Source organism: Mizuhopecten yessoensis, unplaced genomic scaffold (assembly GCF_002113885.1).
Source record: "Mizuhopecten yessoensis strain PY_sf001 unplaced genomic scaffold, ASM211388v2 scaffold6169, whole genome shotgun sequence".
Lineage (NCBI taxonomy): Eukaryota > Metazoa > Mollusca > Bivalvia > Pectinida > Pectinidae > Mizuhopecten > Mizuhopecten yessoensis.
In genome coordinates this window covers 898,623-912,522 of record NW_018406415.1, presented here as the reverse complement: position 1 = coordinate 912,522, position 13,900 = coordinate 898,623, and the positions used below count along the sequence as shown (strand labels likewise).

At 36.0% G+C, this 13,900-nt stretch overlaps 1 protein-coding gene across 1 annotated transcript; it reads left to right on the top strand.

The window, feature by feature from the left end:
* The first annotated feature begins 222 nt into the window (after window positions 1–222).
* LOC110451749 (IgGFc-binding protein-like) lies at window positions 223–13,444 on the top strand. The gene is made up of 10 exons (XM_021499918.1): window positions 223–271; window positions 412–462; window positions 2,687–3,693; window positions 4,258–4,521; window positions 5,101–5,200; window positions 6,037–6,087; window positions 10,233–10,403; window positions 10,806–11,011; window positions 11,777–11,861; window positions 13,134–13,444. The coding sequence occupies exons 1-10, from the start codon at window positions 223–225 to the stop codon at window positions 13,199–13,201; spliced, it is 2,052 nt and encodes a 683-aa protein (XP_021355593.1). The 3' UTR covers window positions 13,202–13,444.
* The last annotated feature ends 456 nt before the right edge of the window (window positions 13,445–13,900 follow it).

Below are 13,900 nucleotides of genomic sequence, written 5' to 3'. Positions count from 1 at the left end.
TCTTTAATAAAAAAAAATATTTAGCGATGGGATCCACTTCTTGTTTTGAGCACTAACCAAATATCAAACAAATAAACGTCGAGGATAATGAACTTTTACCGTATAGTCTCCTATATTTTCCTGGATTGTATAACAGTATCACAAAATTGCAATCTAAATGAAACATATATAATTGAAGAAAATAAAGCCTTATTTCTAAACATTTCCTTCAGGTTGGTAAGTATGGATTGTGAAAAGATCCATATAGCACCACCAATAAAGCCGTCTTGCTGTGACAGGTTTCACTTTCGGTAATTTTCAGTGTGTTCATGTTGTCTTTCCTTCTGTTTTGGTTGTTTTGAGTTCAGGTTGTGTGTGTTAACCAGTGGTATCGTCTACTTAACGAAACACTGACATTTGCCCTTTTTTCAGTTGTCCTTCAGTGCGTGGTTCTAGTTGCGTTTTTGCTCGCCTCAGCATTATGTAAGTATTTTTTATGATGTTGATTACGTTTAACATATGCACATGTGGTGTTGGCCGATACATATACGTGTAAGTATTTGATAGAATGAAACACTCTTCCACTTTAAAACTAGAGCTATCTTCCCCATTCTGTCACCATTTCCGTATTTGGCCGGTTATATAAACATAGCAATACTTTAATGGTACAAAACACACCGCAATACTAAGTATGTGTAAAATTCAGAGACGCTATGTTCCCGGACAACGAAAGAATGAATTCAAACTCAATCTGAGAAATATGTACTGTTCAGTAGTTTTGAGATCATTACAGTTGAATTTTAATTGCTTTCAAATGAGCTCTATTTTCCCATATGAAGCTTAGCTGCAGTTACTCGATTTTGCAATAGTGTGTTATAAAAAAACTTTTAACTCTAGGTTTGTAAACAAAAACCAATATTCATATTGACCATAGACTTCATTTCTTTAAGATATCTGCTGGGGAACGATCACCATTGTATCTCATTAAGTACAGAGAGTTTTGGTTTAAACTGTATTTATTCAAGTTATGGAATACTTGGCATGAATAGTACAAATCACATAAGCAAACATGATGAGGATTTTTTAACAGAAATTCACAAATTCTTCTGATTACAATTCCATCAACAAGGTTTCTTTTGATCTACATTATAAGAAGAAAACGACATTCTGAAGAAAGTCATTTATGTATAGAAATAGGTTTATTTGTAAATCGACCGTTCTGCTTGTCTTATCTAACTGCATGACGATTTGAAGACATCAGTAGTTTACCACTACTTACATGTGTTCATCATTTACCTTTATCTGGTGATCTTTTGTAAAAGGTGTAATTAACATTGTATTTATCCTATATCACGTATCTATTCTATTTCACGTGTCTATCCTATATCACGTGTCTATCCTATATTACGTATCTATCCTATATCACGTGTCTATCCTATACCACGTATCTATCCTATATCACGTGTCTATCCTATATCACGTGTCTATCCTATATCCCGCATCTATCCTATATCAAGTATTTATCCTTTATCACGTATCTATCCTATATCACGTATCTATACTATATCACGTATTTATCCTATATCACGTATATATTATATATCACGTGTCTATCCTATATGTGTCTCTCCTATATTGCGTGTCTATCCGATATCACGTATTTATCATATATCACGTATCTATCCTATATCACATGTCTATTCTATATCACGTGTCTATCCTATATCACGTGTTTATCTGATATCACGTATTTATCCTATATCACGTATCTATCCTATATCACGTATCTATCCTATATCACGTGTCTATTCTTTATCACGTGTCTATCCTATATCACGTGTCTATCCTTTATCACGTATCTATCCAATATCATGTATTTATCATATATCACGTATCTATCCTATATCACATGTCTATTCTATATCACGTGTCTATCCTATATCACGTGTCTATCCTATATCACGTGTCTATCCTATATCACGTGTCTTTTATATATCACGTGTGTATCCTTTATCACGTGTCTATCCTATATCACGTATCTATCCTATATCACGTGTCTATCCTTTATTACGTGTCTATCCTATATCAGGTATCTATCAAATATCACGCATCGATCCTATATAATGTATCAGCACGTGGTATTGAGCGAATGCGGTATCACTGTCGAATTTCAACTGAGCAATCGCCTGAAGCGAGTTTTACAAGTAGATAAGGCACGTTTCGTTACATTTAAGGACTGAATAAGCACATCTTCGAAAGTTTATGTGAAAATATTCTTTTAAAAAGCATTTCTATCCTTATATTTACGTTCAAAACAGCATAAATACTGTTAGTTACCGTTCTTTGTGGATTTGTTTGGTTCAAATTACATTTTAAACAAAAATGTCTTTCCAATTGGCAAAATTGCCATTTTTGCTGGAACAAGGTCGTGCTTTCAAGGTGACCAGTGTCATCAGGCGGCGAATGTCGATCGCAAAACATTCGGGAATGTCCGTCAAAATGATTTGACGTCACGTCATGGTTGGTCACTGATTGCTGAAACTTTTGATTGGAAAACATTCACGTGTAATGGTTCTCGCTGTTTTGTTTTAGATTATAACAACATTTTTAGTTGGTAAAAGTGTATCTAAGGTCTGTACAAAGATAATGTACATATTTTATAAATACTTTATAAAAATAAATACTAACAAGCGTTACAAAATTACAGGTGCACCTGACAATGCAGGTACAGAGTTCATCATCGGCTACATGGAAAATATCGCGGCTAGCTTTGACGTGGAGCTCTTGGTTACGACAACCAAAACAACCACTGTCAACGTTCAAATCTCGGCTCCTCGTTACTCTTCCGCGGGAATCAGCGAGAGTTTCACCGTTACTGCTGGTGTTGTTAAAGAGTTGTCGTTCTCGCCGTTGATTCGTATGTCGGGGACGAACATGGATTCCAAGGGTATATTGATCAGCGCGGATGATGAAGTTGTGATTTATGGGGTCAACAAGGAAACGTATTCGTGTGATGCCTTTCTCGGTCTTCCCACCGACGTCCTTGGTAAGGAATACCTCGCCATCACCTACTATCCCCCATCACGACAGTGCGAGATCTTGATTGCTGCCGTAAATGACTCTACATCAGTAACGGTGACCCTTGGGTCAGCAATTGGCAATAGCGATTACGTCTACTACGATAGTGTCTACTACTACTCCGGAGATTCCTTCTCACTTTCAATGGACAGATACGATACGTTTCAATTCTACAGCACCGGCGATCTTAGCGGCACCATGATCGTCGCTGACAAAAACATTGCTGTATTCAGTGGCAACAAGAAGACAACGATCGGGTCGGGCGAAACTTCCGATCATTTAGTAGAACAACTGACGAGGATCGATTCCTGGGGCAAGAACTTTATCACAGTTCCCATTCCGTTGCGGACAGTTGGTGACTACTTCCGGTTCATACCGAGTGAGAACTCCACAACAGTGACAATTACAGGCGGTTATACCGAAACTTTTACCATCACTAACGCTGGTGATATGGTTGAAAAGGAAATCCCTTCTACTGCTTACTGCAAAATTACTTCAGACAAACCAATTCTTTTGGTGCAATTTTGTTTGAGTCAGCAGAAAAGGGGCGAGAAATCTGATCCGATGATGATGATTATTCCGCCTATCGAACAGTTCGCTGCAGATTACACGTTCGCCACGCCGAAATATTCCCAGGTAACTTCACATTTTGCGTCTTATGTAAACAAGACCTTAAGGTATATAGTAGAATCAAATTCAATTTTTTATTGCTTTTATGACTATTATGAAATATTTGTTTCAAGTCATTCTCAACGGAAGCATTCTATATAAATGACATCTTGCGATGTAATTTTAGTTTGAATCGATAAAATTCCGTCCGTTCGCTGTTCTGGTTGGTATCTTTACGCCCTTATTTCGGCTACAACCGCAAATAAGACACCCGACAAATATTTAGACGTTCATTCTTCAACCGTAGACGGTTATAAGAAATGACTGTCTAATGTTTACCCCCTCCCACCCATAACATCGCCCTGTCACAATCCAGAATTTGCAAACTTAACGTATCTGTGGTTATGTGTTTTGAATTATATATCTGGCCATTGACACGAGTTTGAAACAATAGTTGTCATGTGAACAAAATATAACCTCCTTATAAGCAACGATTTTGATTAAGCATTTATGTAACTTCTAATGTAGTGCGAACATTGTACCTCATTATAATCCTATCTTCATTCAAGAGTGTTATTGACTCTGTTATAGGGGTCGTATAATAACTACTTCATGTTTGTGGTGAAAGAATCCCAGAAGGACGGACTCCGACTGGACGGTGACGTGTTTCCATCTACCACGTATAACAGTATCAGTGGAACCGAATACGTTGCTGGATACGTGACCGTTAGTCACGGCTCCCACACCGTTCGGCACACCTCTACCATCTCCATGTTCGGTGGCTACTTATACGGCCAAGCAAAGTACGAGACATACGGATTTACAACAGGCATGCGCATGGCCCCAATCAACACTGTAAGCATTGCTTTTATATTTGACCGTATCGCCAAATGCTAGGATTGGTTTCACATAAAAGTTATTATACCTGATCTAAAAGCATATCTGAATGGGGTTTATTGAGAGCACGTGATCTTTGAAATTAACCACTCGAGATAAAAGTAATAATGCCTAATTTAAAAGCATATCTGAATGGGGTTTATTGAGAGCACGTGATCTTTGAAATTAAACATTGTAGTTACCTGTCGCGCTCGCGTTTCCCTTATTTATTTCCCTAGATGTGGGCTTATTAGAAATATAGTAAAAAGTATCACCTCTGTGTTCCATGTGATGACAAGGGTGGCCTAATAATCTATCACGATATCATTAAATACTTATTGCTATTACAGACGTGGAACACGATTGTTTGTTTCCCGACAGCGAGGACAATACATATCAAATAATATCCTTGAAAGAGTTTCTGGTCTAAACGTTACTATTTTATTATCCCCCGATTTGAATTTTTTCCCCGCCATGGGATCAACAGAAATACCAGACACGCTGCTATGTAGATAGGGTATACTAGGTATAAATGAATATAAGTTATCATAATCACAGGTATGTGTTAACTCTACGTCTGTGGTTGGTGATGGTTTGGACAACGACTGTGACGGCCTGATAGACGAGGAGCTTTGTACGTCAGCCAATGGCGGAGCAGGTTAGTAACGAGATGATCACGTGACTTACACGTGCGAACTTCATGTGGTACTCTTACTAAGGATTTCACTATACTGAGGCATTTTCATTCTTTTTTTTCTTCATCTAAAATTGTCCACAGAAATCTGTTGCATTAAGCTTCGAGGGTTCGTTATCACATCAGCTAAATTGAGTGATTGCAAGGAAGCCTGTGGCCATCACACATGTGGATACGCGTCACATACTGTGGCGTAATCTGTGACGTCGTAGAAATGGTGTTTACATTAAAATTCAGTGTTAGATATTTGGGAAAAAAAAGATAGACATGTGTATATGATAAAATTTTAAAAAAAAATCAGCATAAATACCATACAATCCAGTCCTGTAGTTAATTCACTTAGCATGTGATAAACTCGGACATTTTGATACAACTCTCTAGCATTTTTAAGATTTCGGCAGTGGAAAACAATGTTTTAAGTATTTATAGCATCGACACAAACTTGTTTTGAAATACTGGATTTTGACTTAATGACATTCACGAGGCAATGCTAATTTTTAATAACTAGCAAATCGTCGCATATTAAATGCATGTCAATAACGCTTTTTTGACATTGATGTTTTTCCTAAAAAGAGTGTTACTTCGTACAAAGAGAGTGACTTTAAAATATGCAAGTTACAATAGAACGGAAATGTTCATACAGTAATGACCATGTATATTGCAGTGTTCATGGACACTTCCTTCGGGTAGTGAAACATATTTCATTCATATTTTGACGTTGAGAACTTTTATTAAATTCACGTCATCATTGAAAAGATGACGCCATTTTAATGTGACACTACGCTACCTTTCTTTTGCAGATAATGACGGAGATGGCTTGGTTGATGAAGATTGTGCGAAACCCGCTCCAGGTACGCGAAAAATTTACACTTTAATCCCCCCTCCCCCCACAAATATATAGCAGCTAATGCTCACTTGGACCTTACAACTATTGTACTTTGTAAAGTGTCTTGAGAAATGTGGACAGAGGTTTCACAATTAGTATAAATTACATGAGAGGAGATTTTTAGTTCATTGCAATAATTTATTATATAATTTACTACTTAATGTTGCTATACTGAAACGTCTCTGTTGACTCATACGTGATACTGAAACTAATAATCAATTTTTCGAAGCCGCGCATGGCAGATTTCTAGTTTCCTTACAGCAAGCGAAACCAGCTTTGAGCATTTCAGTTTAAAAACAAAACAATAGATCTACAGTTTGTGCCTCATTTAGCTCTTCCAGAAAAAGCCACAATGGTCATCCTATTTTTAATAGACAAATATGTCCCCCGCCATAAAAAAAAAAAAAAGGGGGGGGGGGGGCATATAGTATTACCCATGTCCGTTCCGTCGCGTCTCGATTCAATGTAAACACTTAGCAACTTCATTCTTTGACAGATTTTGGTCAAACTTTATACAAAGGTCAAGCATGAGTATACTTCGGACATCGCTGTATTTCAGGGATCCAAGGTCAAGGCCAAGGTCACACTTGCCATATATAGAAAATCGTCCCGTCCCGTCACGTCCCGATTCAATGTGCCCAGGTTAGCTGCAGTGATTTATGTTGGCAAAACAATATTCAGTAATGTACTAAAATATTCTTATTGTTTCAATATTTGATTTGCTAGATATCATATCTACTGCGTCTCTTTCATGAAGTTTTTGGAATTATCAAAATGGTGAACAAAATTTTAATATTCCCGGCAGATCATACACACAACTTTACCACTTTGAAATGTAAATAAAGTTAATAGTAAAATAAATGAACGAGTTTATAAAGTTAAATATGACATGGACACGAGTATAAGATTACCATTTATCACATAACATTCTGTTGACTCTATATAGTTCAAAACCAAAGTTCTCCAATCACGTTTTTGTTGTTCCGCGCAGTGCAAAGTAGTTCCAGATTAAAAAAAATATATGAATAGTTTTACGTGCAATGAAAATAATAATTCAAATTCATTTTAAACAACAGTAAATTTATCGTGTAGAATAGTAAATAGAAGTAGCATTTGTAGTGGCGTAGGAATATGTTCCAGCGATTTTGACCAATCACAGCACCTTAAGGTATTATTACCCGTGTGTTATCCACCATATATATGACATAGTGAATTGGGCCAGTTATGTGATAATGATAATGATGACTGACAATCAGAATCCTGGACAAATACTGTTAAAGTGCATATTTTAGCGGGCACAAATTTTAGCATATTATTGAGTTAAAACTTATTAGCTCTTTGATGAATCAACCGTATTTAATTAAGGGACAGAAATCGCTTAAACTAGAATCTCTATAAAGTATGCACATTAACAGTTTCATGTCTATTACAATTAATTACCTTAGTCATCAATTGTCGGGTGGTGCAGTGGATAGCACACTTGCCTTTCACCAAGGCGGCCGGGGTTCGATTCCCCGACCGCATGTGGAAAGGAATGGGGTAGATATCAATAAATTCAAATCACAGCTAAACAAAATAAATAATATGAAAAAGCATGCACGTGTTACTTTTTATGAAAATGTTTATGATATTATTGATGGGTACTCATCTTCTGATCCTAAGTCCTATTGGAAATTAATTAAAAGGTTAATTAAAACGTCTGATACTTCACAACCTATACCCTCCTTAGTCGATCCTATTACTAATGACATAGTTACTAGAGATGAAGATAAAGCTGAATTATTAAATAACTATTTTTGTAGTATTACTAGAGTAGATGACAGTAACACGGATGTCCCGATTATTGTGCCAAAAACTGACAAAAATATTAGTTCAATTAGATTACATTCAACTGAAATACGCGATGTTCTACAGATATTGAAGCTCGGCAAGGCCTCGGGTGGGGATGGAATCAGCCACCATATGCTAAGAAATACTGCTTGCACTGTTTGTACTCCGCTCGAAATAATATTTAATATGTCCTTATCAACAGGGATTTATCCAAATAAATGGAAATTAGCTAATATCATGCCATTGTTTAAAAAGGGTGACAGACATTCTCCTTCGAATTATAGACCAATTTCCTTGCTGTCCACTGTTGGTAAAGTTTTTGAAAGAGTGATTTTTAAACATTTGTACAACTACTTTATAGAAAATTCTTTGTTTTACAAATATCAGTCTGGTTTTATGCATGGTCATTCTACAGTGTATCAACTCATTGATATATATCACCAAATTTGTATTGCACTTGAAGAAAAAAAACATACGTGTGTTGTATTCTGTGACATATCCAAAGCTTTTGATAGGGTTTGGCATAGAGGTCTTGTAGTGAAGTTAAAATCGTACGGGATTTCAGGTGAATTGCTTATGTGGTTAGAAAATTATTTGTCTCAGAGACACCAAAAGGTATTTTTAAACAGTTCATATTCTTCTGTAGGTCTAATTGAGGCAGGGGTTCCGCAAGGCTCTATTCTTGGCCCACTTTTATTTCTTATATTTATTAATGACATAGCAGATATTTTTGAATCAACGTCTCGTCTTTTTGCAGACGATACATCATTACTTAAGTCATCTTCATCTTGTCTAGAAATTCAAGAAACTTTAAATAGAGACCTAGATATCTTAAATACTTGGTCGAAAACCTGGTTGGTTAATTTTAATCCTGAAAAAACAGATGTATTGTTTATTTCGAATTCAATCGATATCGAAGAAGACTTAGATTTAGAATTTGATGGGAAAGTCTTAAATTTTACAGATTGTCATAAACATTTAGGGGTAACTTTTAATTCGAATGCAAAGTGGGGGGATCATGTAAATGGAATTTACACTTCTGTTATGAAAAAAATTAATGTCTTACGGAAACTGAAACTCTTATTAAGTAGGGATGCTCTTTTAATAATTTACAAGACTTTTATTTTACCTGTTTTAGAATATGCTTGTGAGTTGTGGGACGGTTGCACTGTTTTTGAATCTGAAAAGTTAGAAAAAGCCCAACGTGAAGCTGCTCGCATTATATTAGGACTTCCTTCATATACTCCTATTAATACTTTATATTACGAAACTAGTCTTGAAACTTTATCTAATCGCAGAAAACGGAGGAAACTTCAACTATTGTATAAGATGCATAATAAATTAACTCCTGATTACTTCAATCATCTTTTGCCGCCTTTATCTGGAGAAAATAATCGTTACGCTTTACGTAACAATAATAACTATAGGATTCCTCCTTTCAGATTATCTCTTACTAATTCTTCTTTTCTACCTTCTACTCTTCACTATTGGAATAACTTAGACAATTCGGTTCGATCTCTACCCTCTATTAATTCATTCAAATCCTGTTTAACATCAAATATTCAGTCAAGTCCACCTATTTACTTTAAAATCGGAAATCGTAAACTTAATATCTTGCATACTAAACTCCGACACCAGTGCAGTTCCCTTAATTATGACCTTTTTAGAGTTAACCTTGTTGAGAGTGCATCTTGTAATTGTGGTCATCCTTGTGAGAATGTCTTTCACTATTTTATGGAATGTCAACTTTTTACAAACGAAAGACGTATTTTGGTTCAAAATTTGATTAATTTGAATGTTGCGTTAAATTTAGAAATTCTTTTGTTTGGCAATTCACAATTTTCCGTGGACCTTAACTCAAACATTTTTAGATCTGTGCAAAACTTTATTAAATCCAGCAAGAGATTTTGAGTTCAAATTGTAATAACAATTGTATATATTTATTGTCATTATTGTAATGTCATGTGAAATGTATATTGGGAGAAGGCGTTGATAAGTTGTTATAACTTGTGCCTAATCCCTTGTCTAATTTTGGCAATAAATATGTTTAAACTAAAAAGGAATGGGGTCAACTGCCCTACCACGTGGGTTTTCTCCGGTTACTCCAATTTCCTCTCACATTAATACCCCCCCCGCGCTCTAACATCCGAGCCAACAAGAGTGATTAATATAAGTTGTAAAAACTTGTTTCATAATTGTTGTAAAATAAATAAAGTTTATATTTTCAGTCATCAGTATATGATACAACATTATAAACATGTTTTCCGTGCCCTATCGCAGTTGACGGCGGGGTTACAGACTGGACATCGTGGGACACGTGTACCGTCACGTGCGGAGGGGGCATTCAGGGCCGAAATCGTAGCTGTACCCAACCAGCCCCTGCCCACGGGGGTGCCAGTTGCAATGGACCGGACTCCGAGACCCAGGATTGTAACACCGCCGTTTGCATCAGTAGGTATTTTGGTATAATTTCAAAGGTATATACAGTTTAGTATTTTGTAGCATTTTTTTGTGCGAAGGTTGATAAAGTTGAAATATGAACTGCAGCAAAATAGTTCCGGTATTCATCATTTTATATATATACTAGCCATCTAAACATTTTTTCTTCATTTTTCCCCCGTCGAAAATTAGTTATCATAGTTTAACAAAACTGACTTGCAAACCGTAGGAATTGCATAAATTTTAAATTTATTTTATGACAAGATAATAATCAAATCAACTTAATAATACATTAATGTAGAGTAGAAATACCCAATTTAATTTTGTCATACAAGTACGAATTGGTTTTGTAATTTAAAGAAGAGTCGGTTTATTATCTCACTGAGTGTATTGAGATTTAATTGTCAATTTTAGTCGATGGAGCCTGGGGAGCCTGGGGAGCCTGGGGATCGTACTGTGTGTGCACAGTCACGTGTGGAGGTGGAAGTCAGTCGCGCACACGAAGCTGTGACTCTCCACTTCCTGCCAATGGAGGCCTCCAATGTTCGGGAGACTCTAGCGAGTTTCAATCGTGCAACAGTGCTGTCTGTCCAAGCCCATCCCCCGGTACCTATGTGCAGGTAAGAGTTCACTTGTAGATATGAGATGATTCAATCTGGAAATTAAAGTGAGAGTAACTCGTGTTTAGTGGATGTTGAAATCAGTAGGTTGTAGCAATATATTTGAAAACCGGTAGATCGCAATACAGAGGCATTTCGTATTATACCGCAATACAAAAGTGAAATAACGCCATATCGCAATATTTTTATGTATCTGCTGTTAGTTTAAACTTTGTCTATTACTTCACATTCTTACAGATATGCCAGTAACCATAAACAGGCCATTACAAGTATAAATCAATATTCAAAACTTCATAATCACTTATTGGTTTAACAAATAATCTTAAGCATGTGTGATCAATATCATATACGATTCAGTTTGATAACATTCTGTAAATGATTTACTTTTACCTTTTGTATTGCAATTTCTCCAATAACCACTATAGGTTTCCTCACTCCTGATTCATTGGATAAATCTGCTAGGAGTTGGTAAACATTTTTGGTTACCCACTAGTGNCGTTAATGGTAGTTTATCATGTTTATCTTACTCTCCTAAGTAAAATTTCAAATTGTAAAAGGCTCTCGGTAGACCTCGCGGCTTTATACAATTTGAAAAATAACTAACTCGGGTTAGATAAACATGATAACCAACCATCACTCGTTGGGGAACCTCTATATATCGGGATCTACACTCAAATCACTGGAATCAAAGGTACCAAATGCTAACCGTCATATATAATATAAAATCTAAATGTAAGATATAAGCATAGCGTTATTTCTTTTCAGATTTGCCCCTCCGGATGGTTTTCGTGCGAAAATCCATGTCCGGGCGGTGCTTCCAGCTCCCGTTCCTGCTCCGGAGCGGCAGAAGGTAAGCATGCTATCATGTACTGTGCAATGAGTCAAAGACAGCGACGTGAACAAAATTAAGGTATCTAAAGTTACGCTTTTTAAGAATAAAAATAGGGCAACTTTAATTGAAAGGTCAGAGGGGGACGGTTTAGGGGCATAATTCCGTTTATAGTTATTGGATTAAACAAGTTACGAATACATGATCACAGGTTTAAGCATGAACCAATAATGTGTCAAGTTAAGTCACATGAATAGGCAAATGGTGTTTGGTTTAAACTTTATTTGTTTGTTTGGGGTTTATCGTCCTTGCAACAGGCAAGGTCATGAAAGGACGGGTACTTAGGGAGACACAACAGCCAAGATCATATAAGAAAGGGTGCATAGGGAGACACAACAGTCAAGGTCATATAAGGACGGGTACCCAGGGAGACACAACAGCCAAGGTCATATAAGGAAGGGTGCCTAGGGAGACAACAGCTAAGGTGTTGCAATCGGGGCAGCAGATCGCTTTTGGTATGTTCCATGTACCCTGCGTTGTTGGATAGATTAAAGATATTACATCGAGTGATTTTTGGTTTACCTAACAACCGTTTTCCTGAGGAAACAATCGTGATATTTTAAGCTAGGTTTATCAAACAATTACTGTTGTTTTGTTTACGTCCACGCTACTGTTAAAAGGGATAATATATGAATAATGCCTACTTCAGATAGGCGGGATTTTAAGAAGTTTATGCAGGTTTGTGAACGCTGAATTTTAGTTCGTTTGGTCTTATCCGACAACTCCTACTTTCACAATAAATTAACCCAAACTTATCTTATCTCCCTTTACATATTTGTATAAGTCTCAACTACAATAACTAGTTCTTTAATGCCTATTTTAGCGATCAAAAATACATAAATATCATTTCCAATTTATATACTGATGGAACTCAGCTACCGTGAAATTAGACATTTTCGTGGTGTCCAAATTTACTGGTTTTACCAAAAAATAACAATTGTGTGAAAACATGAACTGCCAGTACCAATTCATACGAGAAATAGCTTTATGTCAAACCTGTAATATCTTCATGGACCTAAGAAGTCGTGGATGAAGAGTACCCACAAAATCAACAAAATTAAAAATCCCACATCCCACGAAAATTAATAATTTCATAGTATTCATTTCAAAATTGAGGAAATTTTTGTGACTCGTTTATTAAAACGACCGTGTGATTGTGTAATCGGCGGGATATATCATATCTAGTATAAACATGATGTTGATATGTAATTTTTTTTGCATTTAATTTTTCAGCCATTTCGAGGGTTAGCGTGGTCCTGATGCTGGTTTGTCTCTTTGTGGCTGGAAGAATTGCGATCTAAAGAAGAATAAGAGAAAGAACACACAGAAAAGACACATACTGTAAACATCCATATGTTAGCGGTTTTCTTATTTTAGCGCCTCATATGCTTTACAAATTGCGCTAATTGAAACGTCTGTTTAACATGTCTATAACGTATATTATGGGTGCGCTAATTAATCCATGCCCTTATCTGTTACAATTCGATTATGAGCCTAAATTTCAGTGCGCAATTTAAATACATTCTAGTACGTTAACAGTGTTTTATCAACATTTTAGAAACATCTGTTTCATAAAGAAAACACTTCTTTTAACACATCTAGTGTATGTATATAAACATTTTTTTTTATTGCTGTTGATATATCCAGTTTCATTTTCTAAGAATTGAAGACTCATGACTGTTAAAAAACTCATGTAGCTCTTAGTGGTCCGATTCTGGTTTTATGAATCATTTTAAATTTTTCTTTGATAATATATCATGAATAGAACATAAGTTTAGGACGCTAATTATGTATCTTATTAAATCAATTAACTTTGCTTGTAAAATGTTATATTTGTATAAGCGAAACGATCAAGACTAAGGTAGATAAAAAAAAATTTGCGATCATTGATTTTCGAAATTATACATCATACCAACAATACCAATAAAGACAACAGGTGCCGAACGGTACTTAAGTTTTGAGGTTTCATTTACACTGTATTCGTGACCTGACAAAACACG

Coding starts and splice junctions, on each gene's coding strand:
- LOC110451749 (XM_021499918.1), top strand. CDS start 223: ATGGATTGTGAAAAGATCCATATAGCACCACCAATAAAGCCGTCTTGC. Junction 6,088..10,232: donor TTGTGCGAAACCCGCTCCAG/GTACGCGAAAAA, acceptor GCCCTATCGCAG/TTGACGGCGGGGTTACAGAC. Junction 11,012..11,776: donor CCCCCGGTACCTATGTGCAG/GTAAGAGTTCAC, acceptor ATTTCTTTTCAG/ATTTGCCCCTCCGGATGGTT.